Here is a 24,358-nt window from a genome sequence, read left to right as displayed (position 1 = left end):
AATCGAAGGAAAAAACGACCGCAGAGATTCCCAGCAGAACTGCAGGCTCAGCGCTCGACCTGCTCCTGCAAATCAAATATGTGGCCATTATCACCGTGGGAGAATCCGTCTCTAATCAAATAACCAGTAATTCTGGTACACGCCGGCCCGTGTTGTTTTGTTTGCGGTGCTTTAAAATGCAAGCAGGATTTCAAGCGGAGTAATCTGAGGGTCTGTGCTTGGCACAAGAGACGGATCCGGCACGCCAAGGTCTGAGTGCCGTCAGGAAAAAAGGCCTGGCTGCCTTGGAAACAGAATAAGGCGACCCAAAGGAGGAAAGCACTCAAGAAGGGGGCGGGAAACAGAGGGAAAAAAGGTGGAGTGTTGTATGGAGAGAGAGAGAGGCAGAGTGAAAACACACTGGATTCAAGAGAAAGAGTCAAAGTGAGAGACATCTGGGGGGTGGGAATGAAGTGGTGAATGAGGCAGAGAAAGTCTGAGGAGCACCACTGCTCGCCTCGTTCATTCACAAAACAAACGCAGGAAGGCGTTAGAGGAAGCTGGAGGAGAGAGAGAGAGAGAGAGAGAGAGAGAGATCCGCATAACAGGAGGCAGTGCAGCAACAGAGCATGCGAGTCCCCCGAGAAGAAGGTTAACCGCAAACGCAGAGATCCTCACAGATGCCACAGACTCACACACCCTTGAGTGGAAACCAGAGGGCTCCTGGCACAGGGGGTCCCGACAGATGCGGCGGTCCCCGCGCAGGGCCCTGGGCTCGGCCCTCAGGTGGCTGGGGGTGAAGGTGTGCCGCAGGAGCGCGCTGTTGCTCGTCCTCGTGTGGCTGGCATCCTGGCTCTTCCTCAACGGCCTGGTGTTCGTGCACAGGAACATGTTCTCAGACTTCTGCACTGACGACAAGAGCAAAGAGATCCTGCGGAGGGTGGTAAGCCTAACTTTTGTGATCGCTCATTTACACATTTGATCAGAAAGGCTCTTGAGCTGCATGTTGCTCACTCACTCGTCGGTCTTGGCAAACTTGACAAAAGAGCAACAAGAAGTAGAGAAACACCACTGGTGAAAACTCTGAACTAATGGATATATCTTAGAAGAAAAGGTTCTGTACAGTACATATTTGTATCAGCGCTATACATATTTGGAACCCCTAAAAGGTTCTATACACTCTTAAAAAGGGTTCCTCTGGGTACCATACTTGGCCAATGGAACCTTTTACCAAAAAAAAATGGTTCTATAGAACCATTTTGGAGTTCCATATATGAAGCGGGGGATGGAACCATTTCTGGTTCTAAATAGAACCATTTCTTCTAAGAGTGTACTTACTTGCCCAATTCAAGTTGAGTTTTCGGAAATTGCCAATTGCCTATCTAAATAAATATGCACCAATTTGCTTACATGTATTGTCCATCTTAACATTGGATAAAGCCGGTTTCAAAAGTCTTACTTTTGGTATGTAGCACTCAAACCGTATTGACTTTATAGCCCTTAATCCTGTAATTGTGGACACACAGAGGACTCAGGTGTGAACATTTATTATAAATGTTATATCACTGTCTTTGATAAAGTTTTGTCTATCCTTTTATGTTGTTTTTTTTTTATTTTGGGGGTATTTTTGATTTTATTTACTTCAAAAAGTTCCATATTTTCTATTTTCTTATTTTTATGTTTTATTTTTTTTAAATTACATTAAAATATCATTCCAAAAAGTTCTTAGAGCTAAAACCTAAACATGAAGTGACTTTGCTGTCAACTGGCTTATTTTAGAAAGCTCTAAATTACAGTTTTTCCCATTCATTTCTATGGGCGCCCATTTTTGACCCAAATACAAGATTAAGGAGTTTGTTTTCGTCCACTTAACATTGTAGAATTGAGTGTGTTCAGGAGGCAAACTTAAGAAGCCAAGTCGTGTACCGCTCATATCAAGAGAAGTATTTTTTAAAAATAAATCAAAACTATTTGGCCTACATTTGTCCAGAATACAGTTTTAGGGTTAAGTTTCTGAGAAAAAACAACATTTTCACCATTAAATTGTTTTATAAAATCAGGCAAACGAACTTTTTTTTTTTTAAACTTCAAAATATAGATAGAAATTTAACTACAGTTATATGTCAGTGCTGCTGGAGGGGCCATTAAAAATATGTATTGCCATTGAAATTGACACATAGTTAAAGAAAGTTCAATAAAATAAACACTTAACAACACTAGTCTGAAGATGCTGCTCAATACTGGTTTTAAAATGCACTACAGTACTTTTACAACAGATTAATCAGCTAGTTTTTGAAAGCGCTATTAAACAGAAGAAAAGATCTGTCAGCAACATTAGTTATCGCAGTTGTAGTGATACCTCTGGGGATTTCAATGAAGTTTCCACCAAATGAAACACAACGTGTTTTATAGGATTACTCAGTCAAGCATTGAATCATGGGTACCAGCAGTAACGGACCTCCATTAAAGGCTTAAGCTTTGTTCCTCGGAGGGAAACCTAAAGCTCTTTTAGAGCCATGGATTATGCGATGTCAAGTGAGTGCTGAAAGAACATTTTGTTTGTTGCCACATCGGGAACCACAAAGTCCTGTTAGCCTTCAAACTGGGATTGGAAGATGATTGCTGAATAACTAGTAGAAAAGTTTTTGCACGCATACTATCATTACTAAAACTAAATGCATTAGCATGAGCAGATTTGAAAATGCATGCAATAATTTGAATGATCAGAATGCATAAATAATAATAACTGAAATAGAACATCCACTTAAGTTATAATAATACCATTTTGGTTTGAAGTAACACCGACTGATACAATCATTTGAACTATAACATGAATGTGAAATATACCGAATGAATATTTGGGCAGGCTGCGGTAAATATCCCACAGGGTTCGACAGCTGCAAGCCAATGGAGTGCTGCCCTGTGCCAATATTGTGCAAATGATGACTGGGTGGAGACACTATATCTGTCATTTTGGCAATGAGGATAAAGTGAAATAACAGACTGGTTGATGTAATTGTTGGGTCTTAGTCAATCTGAAACTCCCAAGGATGTTTAGTGAGGAATATTATGGTTCAGGTTCCAGAGTGCAAGGTTTTCGACAATGGGATTATTCTAAAGCGTCTATTTTATTATGAAATTATTTTTTTTTGTGTTAGTAGTCTTTAAATAGATTATTAACACGCTCTTTTCAAACGCATTTGCCGAAAGCTATGAATGGTTTTGCTGTGAATAACGCTTATGGCTACAAAGCGTGCACGATCACAATTTAAAAGTGCATACAAATGATTTCATATCATTTAAATAATATCATAATCTGATTATTTTTATTACTCAATAATATTGCCAAAAAAAGTGTTTATTTGTGCAAATTTTGGGTTACACTTTATTTCGATAGTGTACTTTAGACATTCTACTAATTTTAAGTAACTTTGCAACTAGGATAGGGTCGGGTAATGAGTTGACTTGTAGTTGCAAAGTTATTTGTCAGTAGAATATCTGTTGTGGAGCATCATAATAAAGCGTTATTAGATATTAATCAGACAGTCGACTAATACTCTAATGACTGCTAAAGTTTACATGGTTGGAAAGATACTCATAGTTAAGTGGATCATCTAAAGAAGTCTAACGGCTCGCACATTAATTCTGGATTCATTTCCGTGGATTTACATGTTAAAAAAAAAAAGATTTGGGATGCCAATTTTTTGTTTTTTTCACACTTATTAATTTAGCAATGCTTTTACAACATGAGAATTACACACACTTTTAAATTTTGATTTGATTATCTGGTTCTCTGTCTAATTGTCCACTGAACTGTCTTTCTCGGTTCAAAAGCTTAGTGACCGTCCTCTCATCGGCCACATTAGATGCTAGTTTGGAAATGTCCTTTCATAATCAAAATTCTTTCATAAATTGTCACAGCGCTTTCTTATGACAACACACTTTGTCTTAGCTTACCCTCATTGTAAATAAATATCACTATTTCTGGTTTTTGTAACGACTGAAAGGTGTAAATTCCTCATTTCAGATCTCAGGTCACATTAATGGAGACCAAATTAAGCAACTTTTCGTGACCAAGCAACTCCCCACACTGTAAAAATGAATATGCGTTATCTAATCAATAAAATTGTGGCAACAGATTACAAGCAATATTATTAATTAAATTGAAAAAATTAGAATTGAGTAATAATTATTCAAATTATTCCTTAAAAGTTAACCATTTAAAATGAGTAAAGTTTGCACCAAAAAAATTAAACAACAATATCTGAATAACAGACAGAAGTCAAATATTTAAAAAAAATATATTTTATGATTTATAATTTGTAAATAATTTATTTATAATATATATATAATTTTATACTCTTTATTTTATATTGCCAACATTGAAGACACCTGATGTTAACAAGGAGAAAACCGTCATTCATTTTAGAACAAACCAAACACTGATCACCATAATGGTGACTTAAATGTACGTTTTTTGTAAGTTTTACTCATTTTAAATGGTTTACTTTTAAGGAATTAATTTGAATAATTATTACTCAATTCTAATTTGTTAAATTGAATTAATAATATTGCTTGTAATTTGTTGCCCCAATTTTTTTGATTATATAAAGCGCATTAATTTTTACAGTGCATTATTGCTTTATTTGTTACAGAACATCTCCAAAACACTAAAGCCTGTTTCTCAGTTGATGGATTGTAAAAAACATTTTGATGATCTGCCAAACAGTGAGCTTTTCTAAGGGGCTCAACATTGCAATAAACAACTGAGAGTGGTGCGCATTCACACAATAAACTGTTTATGGTTTCTGGCAGCTTGAGAATCTTTGGGCGATTAGACTTTGAACTACACGAGACCTTTTTTAATCAGCGGTACCATCTGTCACCTGTGCAACCAGGCCTATGTGTAATAGAACTGCTGGCATGAGTTTATGAAACGTAACCGTTGTTTTAGTGGCTTTGTTTCTACTCTTGTGAAGGTTAAGCACAGATGGTCTTGCATGCAGACACGGTCCACTGACTTGATGGACCTTCATGCAAAGATCATTGTTTTTCTTGCAGGTTTAATACTACAAATGTATAATTTGAACAAGATCAGTTTGAATGGATGTTAGATGTTGGAGAGACAAATATAATGCACATCAAATATTTCAGTGGCCACAAAAGCCACAAATATATAAACGTCTTTGCACCAAATAACACAATATCAAAAGCATTTATTTTAAAGGAGAGTGTGAATTCTTTTAAAAACCCCTTTTATCCTATTTTGTAATCAAATATACAATGATCAACGCTGAATTTTCCTTCAGATGCAGTCTTCACATCATTCTGCTCAAAAACATTTATGATTATTATCAATGTTGAAATCAGTTTCATATTTCATCCTTTAAATATAAAGTTCAAAAGAACCGCTTTTATTTGAAATCCAAACAATTATAAAATGTCTTTACTGACATTTTTGATCAATTTAATGCATCCTTGCTGAAAAAAATGACTAATTTCTTTAAAAAAAGGTGAAACATGACTTTATACATCCACTAACTATAAAAAAAACATCACCAGAACACCAATTGATTAAAATTCTTTACAAAAACGGTTCAGAAAAAAATCGTTTTACAAGAGAGATTAATTGAGTATCATGTGTTTGCAGATGCCAGTTGATTTGATATTTGATATTTTATATAACACAATAGCATTCATGTGTTTTGAAATATAGGGCCACTGTGTGTGTTAGAGCTGCACAATTCTGGATAAAATGATTATCACTCAATTTTGATTAGACAGCTAAACAAGAGAACGTCATTTACTGGAGGTTCTGACTAAATCTTAATCACTGCAGTTTGTTAATTAATTAATAATATCTCATTTGAATGATTTTTTTTTTTAATGGGGTTGAATGAATGATTCAACGACTCCCTCATACAAATTGTTTAATTACTGGATGACTCAGCGTTTTTAAACGAATCTCTTGACTATATGATTTAAACAATAATACATTTTTCAACAGTCACTTGTCGCCACCTACTGGTGTCACGATGTAGTGATACAATCATTATTTGAAGCGCCATGTTATTTTCTAAAGGTGATTTGCAGTGTTTTTATCCGAACTTTTATCTCTTCTCACTTGAATGATTGTGAGAGAAATAACGATACTGTGGTTGAAAAGAGCCCGTTTCATTCCTACGGTCCACATGAACACTCTCTCTGTGTCAGTCAACGCTGATCTGAATGTTCACTGGGAATGGACATGGCAAAGGTTTAATACACTCTAAAAAATGCTGGGTTGTTTCAACCCAATTTTGGGTAAAATATGGACCAGCCATTGGGTTAATTTTTTTAATTACATTTTTAACCCAACATTTGGGTTTGTCCATATTTTACCCAAAATTGGGTTGAAACAACCCAGCATTTTTTAGAGTGTAGACACGTTTAGAAATAAAATCATGGGTGTTTGAATCGAGATTGTGGTCTTTTAACGATTCATCATGCAGCTCTAATATGTGTGTATGTTGGCATATTAGAGTATATTGGAGCACATTAGGCCCTTTTCCCGTTTTGAATCAGAGTTTCTTGTAAAATAAAAATGATGGAGTGACCAAGCACAGCCTATGCACACATTCTTGGCATGCCGGGCCGGGCCAGCGCTCGGGCCAGATGGCCGTCCAGCCTGTGGGCAACAGAAATAGACCGCTGTTCTCTGGAGTCTAATGTTTAGTCATTACCTTACATGCTCAGAAGCATAAAGAAAATATTGTTTCCATCTTATTTCATATCGTCACTCAACACTGGAGTTGCATTTCAGTTTTCTGCTCCCTAGATATCTCTCAGTACGGTCCCTTCTTTAGTGTGTGTGTGTGTGTGTGTGTTTCCTCTGTTGTGTCCCCAGGCTAAAAATATAAGTGCAATTGCTTAGTTACGGCACACCTCTCCCCAAAACCAGCCGGTTTGAGTCCCTACAGCACACACTGTGTTTCATAGTCCCACTTTATATTAAGTGGCTTTGAGTGCTATGTACTTACATTGAAATTAACAATTTGATACAATAGACTTACTGTGTACATACATGTTTTCACATTGTAATTATATTTTGATTATAATTACAGCTGTAATTAATTTATGTAATTGCACTGTTGACCCTTCCCATACACACACACACACCTGACCCCAACCTCACCCGTATGTATCACACCTCAATAGCAGCACAAGTGTTTTACAATACAACATCAACACAATAAGTACAGTACTTAAAGCCACTTAATATAAAGCAGGACCGATGCCATTAATAGTGTTATTTCGTTTTTATTTATCATTATGGTTTTAATAATATAGCTATTTTTATATTTTTAGTTGGCATGTTTAGTCGTTTTTTATGAGCTTTTGTCATTTCCTTTTATTATTAAATATAGCTATTTAGGCTTAATTTAATTCTTATTTAAATTTTAGTTTCAGACCATTTGTTTTTATTTATTTCCAGTTATTAATTTCATCTGCCGAGGCAACGTATTTCATCTTCATTTAACGCTTTTCATCTAACATTCATATTTTATTTTATTCCAGCTTTATTTCAATGAACTGAAATATTTGTAAGGTTTAGTCTGAGGATGGATAATAACTCTGCGTGGTTGTAGATTTTTCCAGAACGACAACAAATTCAGAGTAGTTGCACATGTTAATGTTTAGAGCGCCTGTGGTTCATTTATTCGCATCAGAGACAATGTGCCAGACCAACATGCTATCAGATCCAGGGCTTCGTATTCGTTCTTGGCTTAACTGAAAGAAAAAAATATGTATGTTTCTGTCATCCCAACCGCTAGATAACAAACACAGTCATGATTTACAACATTCGAGTCACTTTCTCCGAGTCTGACGACGGATCAGCGAGAGTTTCCCATGCCTGCACACATTCGTTCTCAAACCTCCCAACAGTGAGTTCACTTTCTATATTAAACACACAAACATTGGATTTGGGGCAGCCGCTCGTGTACAGGCCTCACAGTAGGAAAGTTTACATGCAGATGGGAGCTGTTGTCTCATCTAAAGCAAATCTGCGAATTAAAACACATGTGGCTGGCACTTACAGTGCTGAACAAAAACCATCAGCCTTGACCAAACGCCCGGTAGTGACCACACAAACACCACGAGAGGCTCTGCAGGGTTGAAGCTCTTTCTATGTTTATTCTTAGTCGAGCTGATAACAAACATCTGAGATTCCCAGTGCATTATTCAAGTGACCAACTGGGAGTAATTCAGGAAATTGTACTGTATAATGAGGACACCTATTAAATCATAGACTACCATGTAAGTTAGTATTAGAAGAATAAACCGTCATCAGTATTATCGACCGATAAAGGATTTTGAAGGCCGATACAAATATTTTTGGGTTTTAAAATGCGATATTCCGATATATCGGCCGATATATTTTTTTTATTTATTAAATATTGTTGGATTTCACACACGTGTAAAAGAAAAGCTAACTTTTCTGCACAAGATACGTTTGATACTTTTTCTCTATGTCTAAATGTTCACTCCTCGCAAGTATAACTTACATTTTACAATGCAGGGATTGTAACTAGAGATATGCTAGCTCTCAGAAAAAGTTCATTGTTGTTTCCAAGCTCATTAATGTTAACGTTAGCGGTCTTCCACTGATGATATTGGCATTAGCTAGCTTTGTGGTTAGCTAGTCTATGGTTAGCAATAGATAACATCATAATGCAAGTTGTAAAACATACATTTTCAATATAACAGGCCGAGGAGAGATGATTGAAGCGTGTTTCGTCCGTTTTTATTTTATTTTTTAAATGTTCATTTATCGGCCATTATAACTGCTGATACCGATATTATGGAAAATGCCTAATATCGGCCGATAATATCGGTCTGGCTCTAATCAGTATGCGCTATAGTGTCAAACACATAGACTTAGATGAATCACACTTTGGCAATTGTGGTTTTTAATGTGGCCTTAAAGTGGAGAAAAAGAGGCCAACTTGGCACCAATGCTACAAATGGAGCTTGAGGAAGTATTAGCGCATGTCAGCTTGATCAATACACTTTTCATGTTGCATTTTGATTGGATAGCAAGTACTATATGTATGTCGGAGCAACAAACACACTGTTAGATGATCATGCTAAATTTCTAAAACTGTCAGTAGATTATCACAGGCTATCTTTGGTGGCAAGAGCCGTTTGACGACAGAAACCTCTTCAGCATTTCTGGCAGAATTATTGAAACTTGGGTAACACTTTACTTGAAGGGGTGTGCATAAGACTGACATTACACCTTCATAATCATGACATGACACGTCATAAATATGAAGGAGGGTTTATGCATGTTTGTGACAACTGTCATTAAGTGTCATTCGCTCAGTTATGACATTTGTAAAGCGAATATGACATTGTTTGATATGTCTTTGTTATGACACCTTGACATAAACCAATACATCATAACCTATCATAAATATTAGGGGTGCACGATTCAGAAAATGTCACGATTCGATTCGATACCGATTTTTTGTCTCGAGATTCGATTCAAAATCGATTTTCGATTCAAAAACGATTCTCGATTCAAAAAACGATTCGCAGGTCTACATAAATGTAGTTTACTTTTTCCTATGTGATTGATTGCAGTAGACATAATTTAAAAGAAAAGTTTGATATTACTTTATATGTCTTCATACAAAAATAAAAACTTTTGCAACTAAAATTTGCGAAGTGCCAAGCTTTGGCCAGCTTTTAAATACATTTAATTCAAGTTTAAAATAAAACTTAAATAAAAAGCTTTTACATTTAGCTTTAAAGTGCTGTAGTCAGATCAAACAAACAATTATGCTAAATGTGGTTTAAGGAGTAGGCCTACTTCAGCTACCAGGTTGACTGTTGAAATGAACTCGACTGGGCACATTGAACTCCCTAAAAATATATAGGCTAGGCTACTAATTTCATAGAACCCTTGCGAAAATATTTTAAATAGATTTAAAAAAGCCACCGCTACTGGTAACATCTATGGTTAGATTGATTTGTTTAGATCCAGTGAAGTCGTTCATAGGCGCTGTAATTTGCGGGTATCTCCAGTTAACTAGCAGAGCATTCATTTAGTTCGCTATTAAATAAGAGACGTGTTGTTTTTGAAATCAAACTGAGCGCTCGTGTCCGCTGCAATCAGTGTCATGGATACAGTGTTCTCTGTGGCTCGCGCAGTCTTCTCTCGGACGCGCGCTTCAATCTATCGCCGTTGTGGAGACTCCGGTGAAATCATAAAATAAAATGCACACAAACGTGATGAACATATTCGGTTTTGATTAGAGAGAGAAAAAACTATATGAGTGCGGTTTAGAACCCGTAACCTCTGACACGCTTGGCAAAAGATCTACAGAACTCAAACATAAGATCTGCGGATCGATGCATTTATTTACGGGTTGAGCAGAGTGGCTGCACAGTTTGACCAGCGGGCGGCAAGAACTTGCAATAACTATTTATCAGACCGGCCCTCGCAGCTTTGAAACCATAGAAACACTACCGGACCACCGGTAAAAGTCCCGACTTACCCGATTGCCACTCCGCCCCTGCACGCCATTAAAAAAATATAGCCTATGAATCGATTTTTGGCATTCTATGAATCGATTCTGAATCGGTAAAGATTGAATCGCGATTCAAATGTGAATCGATTTTTTTGCACACCCCTAATAAATATGTCATAAACATGACATAGCAGATTAATGATCAAATTTAAGAAAGCACTTAGCTTTATGGGTTAACATTACATTAAACTGTCAGGTGGTTGGTTTTGACATTGGCTGTCATGAAGACATATAACTGTACAGCTGAATTTGTCATTAAAAAGTTATAATGGCTTCATGACAGCCAATGTCAAAACCAACCACCTGATAGTTTAATGTAATGTTAACCAATAAAGCTAGGTGGTTTCTTAAGTTTGATAATTAATCTGCTATGTCATGTTTATGACAGGTTGTGTCGTCTTAGTAAAGTCAAGTTGTCATGACAAAGACACTGACAGGTTATGATGTATTGGTTTGTCAAGGTGTCATAACAAAGACATCTCAAACAATGTCATATTTGCATTAAAAATGTCATAACTGAGCGAATGACACTTAATGACAGTTGTCACAAACATGCATAAAACACTCCTTTATATTCATAACATATGTTGTCATGATTATGAAGGTGTCATGTCAGTCTTATGCACACCCCTTCAAGTAAAGTGTTACCGAAACTTATTATAGAGATCATTAGCTACGTTTACATGCACTCATATAATATGGTATTAAACGGTTTGATGACTCAATCGAACAGGCCAAAACCTGTACTAATACTAAATTAAATTAGTATTGTTACTATACTATTAATGAAGTAGATACGCTGCATCATTGTGGTTGCTTTCTATGGTTTTTGACGTGGCGATGTAATGTTTGGATGCACATGCAAACGAATATATAAATCGCTTTGCAACGTACAGTATAGGGTTCATATCGAACAGAACGCAGAAATTCGAATTGATTCATTCTAATCGATGCATTTTTCAACATTTCACAAACTCCCCCATTAAAGCTCATCTCTTGTAGAGAATGCTATTACATTTGGTAACACTTTATTTTACAGTATTGTTACATATGCAACACCCTAACCCTATAGTAAGTACATGTAGTCAATTCAAGTATATAATTACACTGTAACAATGAGTCTGAGACCTTAAAACAAAGTGCAACCTTTACATTTCTATGCTTTGACCGATTGAGCCAAAATTTCAGATTTTCGGACTATATCTCACATGCTCACATAGCAACTTTTGCACAAACGAACAACACTCATTGCCAATTTCAGCCAAGCAGGTTTAGCTACACAAACGTGTGAACTTCAGTTTTATGATAAATGAGAAAAATGCGTTAGCAGGCTTTTTTCTAACACAGAGGACATATTTTATGTCAGGGGACAAGCAAGAGCATCCCACAGACCATTCTGATATGCTAATGATAAGGAAAACATATCGCTAAAGCCACTGCCGATAGCAGCCGGACTGTGAGCGGATAACAGCTGTTTACTTTGGAAGGTGACAGAGGACGATTTGCAGTGTAATCTCAGTGGAACACAAATCATCCGCAGCGCCGAAGCCCCTGAACCCACACATATATGTGCAGACTGCAGCAACAACAGCCAGAGCTCATTTCTCACCAGAGGGAAATACAAGAGCAAAAGCAGATCTCTTTTAAATCCATGCATTAAGACGGCTATTTGGCTGGTTTGCAAGATTAAATATGTGAATTTCATGCATGGCAGTAAAATATGCTGACAGGTGGCATTGGTACAGTATCTCAAAATGTGTGATATAAGATGGAATTAAGATTGCATTCATTAAAAACTGCTTTAACGCAAAGGAAATTAGTTTGATCACACATCATAATAATGAGACTATATGAAACTGAGGCGGGTGCTATAGGACATGCTAGGAATAAGAATAAGTATAACACAAATGGTACACAATATAAAATTAGGAATTGTAAAAATTATATATATATATATATATATATATATATATATATATATATATATAGTGGCCAAAATATCAAGCTTTGGAAAATTGACATATTCACCCTTTATTTATGTATTTATTTATTTATTTTAAGCAATATTGTGTTAGTAATCAACGCAATGAAACAAATTGTTCTGACATCCCTTTTGTCCACGCTGTCATACAAATAAATTACAAGCACATGCAAAAAACATGAGAGAACCAACAAAATATTAATAATTGATTGTTGTAGTCAATGATTTTTGTTGTTATTGTTGAGCTTTTTGTTTTTCTATGCATTTTATTTTTGCGATATAACATGTAGCTGTAGTTTGACTTTTGTTTTGCAAAATAATTTTGTCAGATATCTTAAGTTTAGTGTTTTTGTTCTTCCCTCATACTTTGGTTTAATCGAACTTGTAAGGTCATTATTCCTGTGATTACTCCAGGCTTCAATGTCACATGATCCTTCAGAAATCACATGATTTGATGCTCAAGAAACATTTCTGATAATTACCAGTGTTGAAAACAGTTGTGCAGCTTCATATCTTTGTGGAAACCGACATACATTTTATTTTTCAGGATTCTTTGATGAATAGAAAGTTCAAAAGAACAGCATTTAGTTCTTGATTTACACTTGATTTAGTATTAAATGTATATATGTATATACTCTATATATATGAAGAGTTCAGATGCAAAAGCCTCTAAATGCCATTTGAAATTTTCTTCTTTAATGATGATTTTTATCAAACTTGTATATTTAAGTTCAGTAATTTCACTTAAATAACAATTAATAGGTAATTATCATTGCCATTTGTTATTTAAGTGAAATTACTAAACTTAAATATACAAGTTTGATAAAAATCATCATTAAAGAAGAAAATTTCAAATGGCATTTAGAGGCTTTTGCATCTGAACTCTTCATATACACACAGTATGCACTGAAATATGGTGCTCATTGAGCTTCTAATGTGAAGAGCGAGTGTAACGCAGCGATGTGTGTGTGTGTGTTTCAGTGTGACGAGTATCAGCAGGGCGTTCTGAGCGGTGACCTCTGTGATGACCTCTGCGTGGCCGGTCGCGTGGAATACAAACGTTGCCTTTATTACGAGAATGGCAAGAAGGTGATGGCGGCCAGCTGGCGCGGGGTGCCTGTCGTCCTCAAGTCCAAGCTGGAGAACTTCTCCTCCTACGAGGCTTTAGCTCTGCTGGAGTACCAGGACGGGGCCGGGGGAACGGGCGAGGAGGAGCTCTCGCCTCTGGATGTGGTCTTCTACGCCACCCTGGAGATCAAGAACTCGCTCGGCCTGGAGACGGGAACTAACTTGACGCTGCCCCGCTTGTGGGGTCAGAAGCTGAAGGAGAGCGAGCGCACGTACTCGCGAGCTGAGCTGGCCTCGCTCTGGGCTCTCCTTCAGCAGGAGGAGTACATCTTCCTCAGGGTCCTGCAGGATTTGACGCACCACGTGGCCAAGATCCTGGGCTCCTGTGGACACTTCTATGCCGTGGAGTTCTTGGCCGCCGGACACGCATGGGACCAACAAATCTTCTCTCTGGAGGAACTGAGCGCCTCGCCGAGCCCCGGGAGCGGACGGGACGAGATGTTCACCGCCGGGGACATGGTTCCCCGAGTGGCTCTGAGCTTTCTGGAGATGGTGGAGCATTTCGAGAATGACTTTTCACACCGCTTACACCTCTGTGATATCAAACCGGAGAACTTTGCCATCAGGAAGGACCTGACGGTGAGTTTTTTAAAAGAAAAATTGGCTGACAATGTCCATGTCATTCTTTCTTCAGTCGAAAAGAAATTAAGGTTTTTGATGAAATCATTCCAGGATTTTCTCCATATAATGGACTTCAGTGGGAACCAAACAGTTGAAGGTCCAAATGAGAGTTTCAGTAAAACTGCAAATGAACAAATCTTTTTTCGAGTCATTTGGTTCATTCAACGAACGAAATGAACGAACTGACTCGGAAAAAGATTTGTTCATTTTGATGGACGAGTTCGAACAGGAGAGTCACGAACGCGCATCATGCGAGCATTTGTGCTTATAAAACTTAAAGTTTGTTGTTTATTTATTAAATGAGCGATCGTTTCACTTAATAAGACTATTATTCATCGTCTGGAATCGTTTAAAGCCCCTTGAACAGTTTACACTGAAACTCTCATTTGGACCTTGAACCGTTTGGTTCCCATTGAAGTCCATTATATGGAGAAAAATGCTGGAATGTTTTCATCAAAAACCTTAATTTCTTTTCGACTGAAGAAAGAAAGACATGGACATCTTGGATGACGTGGGGGTGAGTAAATTATCAGCAAAAGTTTTTTTAAAAAGTGAACTACCCAATTAATAGGCTCATTCATATAAAGCCAGAAGCATATCCGTCATATCACAAAATTTCACTGTGAATATTTTACATCAAACACAGTCAAACCAAAAAAGACGTAAATGTGATATTTACTAGTGTGTGCAGGACTCTATAGTTCATTTATGTAAGTGAGGAGAGCAAATAAAGTAAGCTGAGACATATTATACCTATAAGTGTCTACCAATAAAAAAATATATATAAAAATGTGGGACCAAATATTATTCAGACACGTTGACCTGACCATGTTTTGCTGAAGTGTTTTTCCTGTGATCGCTAATAGCAACTTTTTACACCACAGAATGAACAAAATTAATCATTGCTTTGTAATTGGTTGAGCTACACTGGTATTATCTAATTGTGTAGTTAAATTTAACAGCTGTCAGATATTTAGCATAATTCATTTGTGAGACAGTCTAACAGAAGTATAGCCCAAACCAGAGAAATATCAACTGATCTGACAACTAGAGTTCTTGTCATATTGTAATACCATTTTCAGAGAGGTCAAGACGGTACAAAATGCTTTGTTTACGGGTTGTGTTTCTGCAGTTCAAGGTTCGGTTTCCCCTTTTGAATGACAAATATATGATTCCTACTGATATAGACAGATATTTACATGACATGCTGGTCCAAGACAGTCAGCTTTTGTCTTTCGTGTCCCGGGCTTAAGGTTAGGACAAGTTTAAGGAAAGGGGCAATAGTGTAATAATAGATGTATTTAGAGAAAAGTACAAGTGCATTGCATCAAATGATTCATTTAAAGGTTGGAACATTGTAGTTAAAGACACTTGATGTGGCACAAGTGATCCTCCAAATCTTTTAATTTAATCAGAGAAGTCTGAGCTGATTAAATAGAAGAAGCAAAAAAAAAAAATGCAAGTATTTACAATGTTATAATGCTCGACTGAATCAGGACTTGGACCCACAATATTTCTATGAAGAGTAAATATTTTACCGTATTAGATTGCATTATAATTCCTGTAATTAGATTACTGTTATTAGTTTATTCTGCATAAGTGTTATTATAATTAGATCAAATTCATGAGCACATAATCCTCGTCTCGTTGCCAAAACTGTGATGTAAACTACACAAAGGATAGTGTTTAACTGCTCGATTAAATCTCCTAAACATTTCCTTATAAACTTGCACTGCTCAAAGGCTCGTTATGGTCCAGAAGTATTTAAGCTATTATTAATTATTATTATTGCAAATATTAACAAGTATAGTTTACGCCAAAATATTATTAACAACAAGTTCTTCAATCTATTTTAGCATATCAGTTAGAAAAAAAGTAAGATAATTATAGTGTAAACTAAAATATTTATTCAGATCTCATGATGAAATGATTCCAAAACAGATGAAAAATCAATCTGTAGATCTATACAGGAAAATGCAGGGCATTACGCACACATTATTTGTGCTGAGATTGAGGTTGAGATGAACGCTGCGTGTTTAACGGGTTTTACTGCCGTACTGTAAACAGCAGGTGATGACATCATGCAGATACTGTATGACAACCATCAATCAAAGTCAGATCAGATATGCCATCTTTCTAACAGACAGCATTACACTCTCAAAATGCTGGGTTGTTTCAACCCAACTTTGGGTCAAATATGGACAAACCCAAATGTTGGGTTAAAAAAAACTACAGTTGAATGTGAAAGTTGAAGTTGGGTTAAAATTTGAAATTAAATTTTTGGGTTTGTCCATATTTACCCAAATTTGGGTTAAAACAACCCTATTGTTTTAGAGTGTACAAAAGTCAGTATGTGTGTAAGATTCTGTTTGTATTGCCGGTCATTTTTTCAATTACTGTCCTTTTCTTTTTATGTAGAGGTCTATGCACAGATTCTTATTATTATTCTGATAAAACAGGGTTTGTGAGCAACAGAAAAACAGCTTTGTCAAAGATTGCCGAATAGTCTAAGCTCCGACAGCAGAGGTTACATATATATTTACAGTATGTGTCTGTCTGTTTCTCTCTCTCTATACAAATCTGGTAGCAGTTTATTTAACAGTCCTGTTCTGCATGTACACAGATGTGCTTATTATAGTCATAGCAATAGTTGGGTAATAACTAGGTAACCCTGAACTACCCCTAAACCTAACACATGTAGTTACCTTTTATTACCCTGCACTTTCTTAAGTAAGTACACTATAATTGCACATACTGTAAAATAAAGTGCAACCAAAAATCTATTATTAATTAATAAACAGCGTTTACAGAGTTTCAATAGTCTGAGACTACTATTGAAAAAGATTCTATTTGCTTTTTTTATTGCAAAGTATTGCAATACAATTTCAATTTAAAGCTCTGTTTAAATCATATTCTTGACTTTTCTTAGTTTTAATATTTGATATTTCCAATGGAAAATGGTCAGAAAAATGGTCAAATTTGTCAGAAAATGGTCACATATTTTAATAAATGTCCTAGAAATAGTACAGATAATAAAATATTTCTTTTTTTTTGTCTATATATATATATATATATATTTTTTTTTTTAATCATAAAACATTTTTTTTTTTCAGGATTAAATTAGATTTTGAATTCCAGATTATTGTGGTTTTAAAATTCTGGGCCTCGCTGTAAATATAAATACTATACTTTATATTTGTTGTTGTTTTTTGCTGGTCAGGTGGTGGCAATAGATGTGGACATGGCTTTTTTCGAGCCCAAAATGAGAGACATACTTGAGCAGAACTGCACCAGTGACAATGACTGCAACTTCTTTGACTGCATTTCCAAGTGTGACAGAACTAAAAACAGATGCGGGCCGAAACGCCAAAACAGTAATCTTCAGGTGGGTGAGCTCTCTATTCTGTTCTGCATCAATTATAGTATATTTCAACATTCAATAATCTTTTGGAGTTGTGTGGTTAGCAGTTATATATGCGATAGGGTGTTAACTTGTTCTGAAAGAGAAAAGAAAACGACTTTGTGTTTGAAAAGTGTCACACAGGATTACACTAAAACAGCCCGGAGGAGACAATCATTCTTCCGCTGTAAACATTGCCAAGAAAAATGCGGGGAATGTTAATAGTTCATGATAACGCTGAAGGGAATCAGATAGCGGCTTCTAAAACACAATGAGGGTTAACAGCGCTGACCGAACTGAGGAAGCACCTTTGATTAGATAAACTACACACATATGACATTCAAAAAATCAGATATCAAATCTGCATTCAAAAAATTAAGGCTCCATAAACACCGCAAGCCAACAATTCTAATCTCTCATCGCTTTTTGTGACGTTGTTCGTATGACTTTTTAATAGTAGTACATATTGTTTCAAATGCTCCTAAACTGACCCGTATGTGTTAAAAATTATCAAGTATAATTACATTTTTCTTTAAAAATAAAATAAAATTCAAGGCACTGGAAATTTGACCCCAGTTAATAGAAACATTAATTAGATTGGGAGCACAGTACAATAAAATTTCATTTGTTAACATTTGTTAACTACATTAGTTAACATGATGAAAAACATAAATGATAATTTCTACTGTATTATTCAAATCAAAAGGACCTGTTAATATTATTTGAAGGACCTGAGCTGACATGAACTAACAATGAACAATAATAGCATTTTTTATTAATTATCATCAACAAAGATTAGTAAATCATGTAACAGATGTATTAATCATTACATGCTAGTTAATGCATTAACTAATGAAACCTTATTGTAAAGTATTACCGTTAAATTGACATAAAAAGCGCAATATTTAAAACTATTTACACTGAAATTACATTGAAAAAAAAACAAAACATAATATACATGCATACATACATATGAAGAGTTCAGATGCAAAAGCCTCTAAATGCCATTTGAAATTTTATTCTTTAATGATGATTTTTATCAAACTTGTATATTTAAGTTCAGTAATTTCACTTAAATGGCAATGATAATTACCTATTAATTGTTATTTAAGTGAAATTACTGAACTTAAATATACAAGTTTGATAAAAATCATCATTAAAGAAGAAAATTTCAAATAGCATTTAGAGGCTTTTGCATATGAACTCTTCATATATACTGTATGTATATATATATAGTACAAAGTATATATTTATATTACACTCTAAAAAATGCTGGGTTGTTTTAACCCAAAAATATGGACAAACCCAAAATTTTAACCCAACTTCAACTTTCACTTTTAACTTTACATTTTTTTAATTGCATTTACTTTTAAGCCAACATTTGGGTTTGTCCATATTTAACCCAAATTTGCATTTTTTAGGTTGTGCAGATTATATATGACTCTAAAAATTTCGTGACTTTGTTTTTGAGTCTTTTACGGCATTGGTCTATGATCAGGGTGATAACATTTAAAAAAAATAATAATTAGGAAACCCGTTTACACGATTCCTTATTCCTTTTCTTTTTTGCAATTTCACCAAAAAATAATTGGAACAAGTCAAACCAACAGCAAACGCAAAGGAAGTCCCAAAAATACTTGAAGATATAATGACAGCCAGAGTAGAATCAGGCGTAACCATTTTTCCGAATGCCGCCGCCATTGCAGGTTTAAACTCTCCAAAAGATACTTTGCCACAGTCACGCAACGTCTTTCATCTGTTCATTTGGGTTGGTTGCTAGTCAACACCTGCTGTCAGTGCCAACTCCCCTTAAGGAGAACAAGCTAACAGACGAGCTGGCCACAGGTGCTGAGACAGAGCCCATCTCTCCGTTCCCGATCACTTAACGCAACCCTTGGTGACCTCTACCTTCCCATTGTATGGCCTGCCATTCAGAACAATGAGGGCTTTGTAACGTTCAGGCTGTTGGGTCAAGGAGACCATCACATTTTGCTCTCCGGTCCCTTTCAAATGGCACGCATAGCGAATGTGGCTGATGATTGCTCCGGAGATGATGAAACGAGACCAGGATGGCGCTAATGGCTGCTCTCCTCATCCATAGCAGGTCATGCTTCTGTTTTTGTCTCTCCACAGGTGATCTGTGAGAAGATCTTCAGGCCGTGGTTTTCTCCCACGCTGCTGGGCGCTAAAGCGGGTCTCCCCCTGCAGGTGGCGCTGCAGAGAGCCGTTCAGGAGTGCGCGGAGATCGGCGAGGGCAGGCGGGCCGTGAGACAGCGGCTTCGGGCTCTGCTCGTGGAGCTCGCTCAGGAGGACTCGGGAAACCAGGCGGAAGGCCAGGAACACAAGATGGGACGCGTCCACACGGCACTTAACTTCTAAATAAACTCTCCAAAGAGCAAATTGAGTCATGTGCAATTCTGGAGAGCATCTCAGATGACTATAAAAACAACGCGCACAATCACCAGATTACAACACGTCACTTACAACCCAATTCGTACGTATTTTACGAGGTGGCTAATTCGTACGAATGACCTACCTCTGAATCTGACAAATCGGTATGAGTGAGGTCTTACAAAATTAGCCACCTTTTAGTCGCTCGTATAGCGTTGTCACTTCTCAGACATTCCACGACCAGAGAAACGTCCAAACAACTTGATCTAATTGACCTATGGATAAGCCACGCCCCCTCCACTCACTCTGACACAGAGTCAACATTCGGGGACTGGCAGCGGTCACAGTAGGAGACATTTCACAGGAGGCCATTGGTGATTTATGGAGACAGAAAGATCTGGAAGTCACCTAAAGGGCATAACTATGCATTGGAGTGTTATATTATTAATTTTATTGTTGAGAAGGTCGATGAAAAGCTTCAGCTCCAGGCAAAAATGTACAGGTCACAGTGTAAACGTGATAAACCGCATTTCGTTGCCATCAGCGTTTGGTGCTACAGTACTTACATCAATCATTGTTATCGTTTGTTATTAAGGTTATTTACAGATGCGTTAATGAAGCTAAGTGACATGATTTACAACGCAGCTAGAAGCTAACGTTGATGTTTATGTCTAACATTAGAGATTTTAAAGATAACGTTCAAATACGTTGTTGACTAAACTTAAATCAGATGTAGACATCCTTGTTTAATTTATCCATGTTTAGTTGGTGTTGTGGTCTACCGCATCACTTAATCCAGAGCAGACATTTATCTCGGTTAAGATGTGGCTTGGAAAAAACACACACCGTTGCCCAGCCTCTCGGGAAGCTATAGAGCTATATAGTTGCATGTACCCCATACACACCGTTTGACCATTTTAGACTTAAACGACAAGAAAAATCAAATGAAAACTGACTAACTTCAATGCATTTCAATGGACGTGGAAGCAGAGAATGTCCGAATCTATTCGGTTAGTGTGATTGGCTCATCGCGTTTGAGGGCGTGGCTAAGCCATAGGTCAATTGGTGAACACACTGATCTGACAAAACCCGATGACGTGTTTGTTGCCGTTGGTTGGCGCCGTGAGATCTGGCCAGTGGTCGAGATTACTTTGTTCAGCTGGTTTCCAAAAGCTAGATTCATGTTTGTTTACTCAAAATGTCTGTTAAAAGGGACTCAAAAAATAAACTTTTGTCATCATTTTCTCACTCTCATGTCTTTTCAAACTTCTGTGACACACAAAAGATATTTTGAGAACTGTTTGTCCATATAGTGATCCATGATCCAAAACATGTTTTCATTGAGTTTCATTGCATAGAAAAACTTTTTTTAATGCTCCATAGCACCGATATGAACATTTTGGCCGATACCGATAACCGATAATTCTTTATATTTGAAAGCTGATAACCGATATATCGGCCGATAAACTTAAATCCAAATTTTTATCTAATTTTGAGAGCCTGATTACAAAAACAAAAGTCTCACAATTAAATCCATGTCCATGTTATAGTGTTGTATAGCCGCTACGACAGATTTGCGCTGCACATGTTGTACCGAACCGTATTTTCATTTTTTGAAGAGATTTCAATCATATTTCAAGAAATTCAAAAACATAAACAGTGCTCAACAAGTGTCTCAGCTGGAGGGAATAATACATTATTTATCGGCTTTATTATATCGGACACATTTTCTTACCAGGCCGATAACGATAACATTAAAAATGAACATATATCGGCCGATGCCGATATGCTGGCCGATATATCGTGCATCCCTACTCCATATGAATATAGGTTTGGGATGACAGATTATGTTTTTTTGGGTGAACTATCCCTTTAAAGGTGTAGCTTTGCCTCTTCCCAGCTCTCACATTTTGCTAACGTTCATTAATGAAAAAGTTGTTTCTGAATGTTCTTTGTGTCTCAGCATCTCTCTACCAATAGTGAAGGTAATAGTGTTGGTTTACTTAGGTCACTAAGAAATATATGCTAGAACTTCTCAGTTTTTAAGCTTTTTTATTGATAAATCACAGAAAAGTGTTGGTATTGAATGTTTCAGTGTGCGCTACTGTCAGTGTGTGTGTGTGTGTTACAATGCAGCAGCACATTAGTTCAGAATGGTGATTAACCCTTGTGCTGCATTAGATTTTTAACACCGTTGAGTGCATCAAGGACCAAAAATGGCCACATATTAAACATTGCCTAAAATATGATATATTATTATTATTTTCCACTTTTACCAAGTTAAATCTTTTAACCAGCATCAGTCCTCATCATAACTACCAAAAATGTATTCAATTTCAGGATTTTAACCCTTTAATTACCAGTTTTGTTTGCGAAACCATCGATTTGTATAAAAGGAAAAAACACAAAAATTCAATTATTTTCAATAAACTAAATGCAAAGAGAAAACTTTAGATTTGGATTATCACAGTCCCACTTTGCAAAAAATCCCACTTAGCGCGTTAGAGACCAAAAATGGCCACCTATTAAACATTGCCTATTGCCTAAAATAAAGTGCATTTCCACCCATAGGGAATAAATATGTAGTGACGTCATCTGGTGGAATACACTATATAATGCAAATATAATGCTTTTGCTTCAAAATGAAAGGATGTTTGTGCAAAAATCATGTTTCATGTATTACTGACAGCCTCAGATTTAAACAACGTTTTAATGGGTTTCAATGGGCCATTTTTGGTCTTTATGGTGCTGAGTGTTACTATTTGATCTACACAGTGTGTGTTATACATATTTTGCAAAATGGGATCACATTTTTTACATGTATCCAAAAAGTCACAATTTTGCCAAATTTCATACCATTTGCATTAAAACAGCCAAAATGGTCAAAGAAATTAAACTGCAAAAGACCAAAAATGTCCCTAATGCAGCATAAGGGTTAAAGGGTTAGTTCACCCAAAAATGAAAATGATGTCATTAATGACTCTCCCTCATGTCACCCCAAGCCCGTCAGACCTCCGTTCATCTTCAGAACACAGTTTAAGATATTTTAGATTTAGTCCGAGACCTTTCTGTCCCTCCATTGGAAATATGTGTACGGTATACTGTCCTTGTCCAGAAAGGAAATAAAGACATCATCAAAGTAGTCCATGTGACATCAGTGGGTTAGTTGCAATGTTTTGATGCATCGAAAATACAATTTGGTCTAAAACTAACAAAAACTACGACTACGATGACATTAATGACATCATTTTCATTTTTGGGTGAACTAACCCTTTATAACTTTCGTGTATAGTAAGATGTTCAAAATGTGCATTCGCTTAATAAATTTTGAGCATCCAGATGATATAATGAAACACTTCTTGTGGAGCGCATTTATGACATTTTACCTGATGGAAACGGAGTGTAAAAGTGGCTTTCAAAGATTTCTTATCCTGTTGCGCCCTGGCCATGATCATCGACCAGTCGACATCAAGCTTTAACTGTCATGGCAGAGCATTAAAGTCTGTGCAACCCTTAAAATGGTGTATTGGTCATGTTTTTGTGCTAACTTTCTGAGACCATTATTAAAGACCATATAACGTTTATTGATAACATTGAAATAACATTGCCAGAACGTTAGCCAAAGTTTTGAGAACATTCCCTGTTAGCTAGTCACCGTTACATAAGAACAACGGTGCAGTCACATGATCGGGAATAAACATGATCGCCACAGTAAACATGATGAATAGCGACGGTAGAACACAAAAGCTGAATCCTGGACATTTTGGGCGATTTCGAAACACATTTTCGGACAGACTCATGACAGAGACTCACTAGTAGCCTAGACTTGTTGTTTAACTACTGCGCTCTGTTACCGGTAGGCGTGACTTCTTAGGGCAGCGAAGCAAGTGCATTCTGGGAGTTGTTGTCTTCCATCCATATAAGCCAAAAATACTTTTTCTGGATTTCTCATTCTAGAAAGCTCCAAATTAAAAAATAGCTTCACATTTCTTCTCCATAAATGACCCATTTTAAATACACACAATCTCCATTTAAGAGCAAACGATTTCCCCATATAGATTTCTCAACACGTTCAAGTTGCTCATACATCTCTACACTATTGACAATGGAAGGTTTTTGCCTAGAAACTCTGGATCATCTCAGCTAATGCATCCATTTTATTTCCTGAAGAGAAGTTGACTGCCTGTGATTTTGTAGAAGCATTTTAAATAAACGATGGCTCAGGCACAATCCCTCCATTTTGTTTGTTTTTTTACCCACACTAAACCACCATCATGCCGC

At 36.6% G+C, this 24,358-nt stretch overlaps 2 protein-coding genes across 2 annotated transcripts in view; one reads left to right on the top strand and one right to left on the bottom strand.

Moving 5' to 3' along the window:
- The window catches only part of c22h18orf63 (chromosome 22 C18orf63 homolog), a 151,246-nt gene that overhangs the window by 73,412 nt on the left and 53,476 nt on the right, over positions 1 to 24,358 (bottom strand). The gene's annotated exons all lie outside the window — the stretch shown is intronic.
- dipk1c (divergent protein kinase domain 1C) lies at positions 398 to 23,596 on the top strand. The gene is made up of 4 exons (XM_039690369.2): positions 398 to 922; positions 13,519 to 14,244; positions 17,507 to 17,671; positions 19,820 to 23,596. The coding sequence occupies exons 1-4, from the start codon at positions 725 to 727 to the stop codon at positions 20,063 to 20,065; spliced, it is 1,335 nt and encodes a 444-aa protein (XP_039546303.2). The 5' UTR covers positions 398 to 724; the 3' UTR covers positions 20,066 to 23,596.

This window comes from Pimephales promelas, chromosome 22, assembly GCF_988280905.1.
Source record: "Pimephales promelas chromosome 22, fPimPro1.hap1.1, whole genome shotgun sequence".
Taxonomy (NCBI): Eukaryota; Metazoa; Chordata; class Actinopteri; order Cypriniformes; family Leuciscidae; genus Pimephales; species Pimephales promelas.
This window is presented reverse-complemented; position numbering and strand designations above follow the sequence as displayed.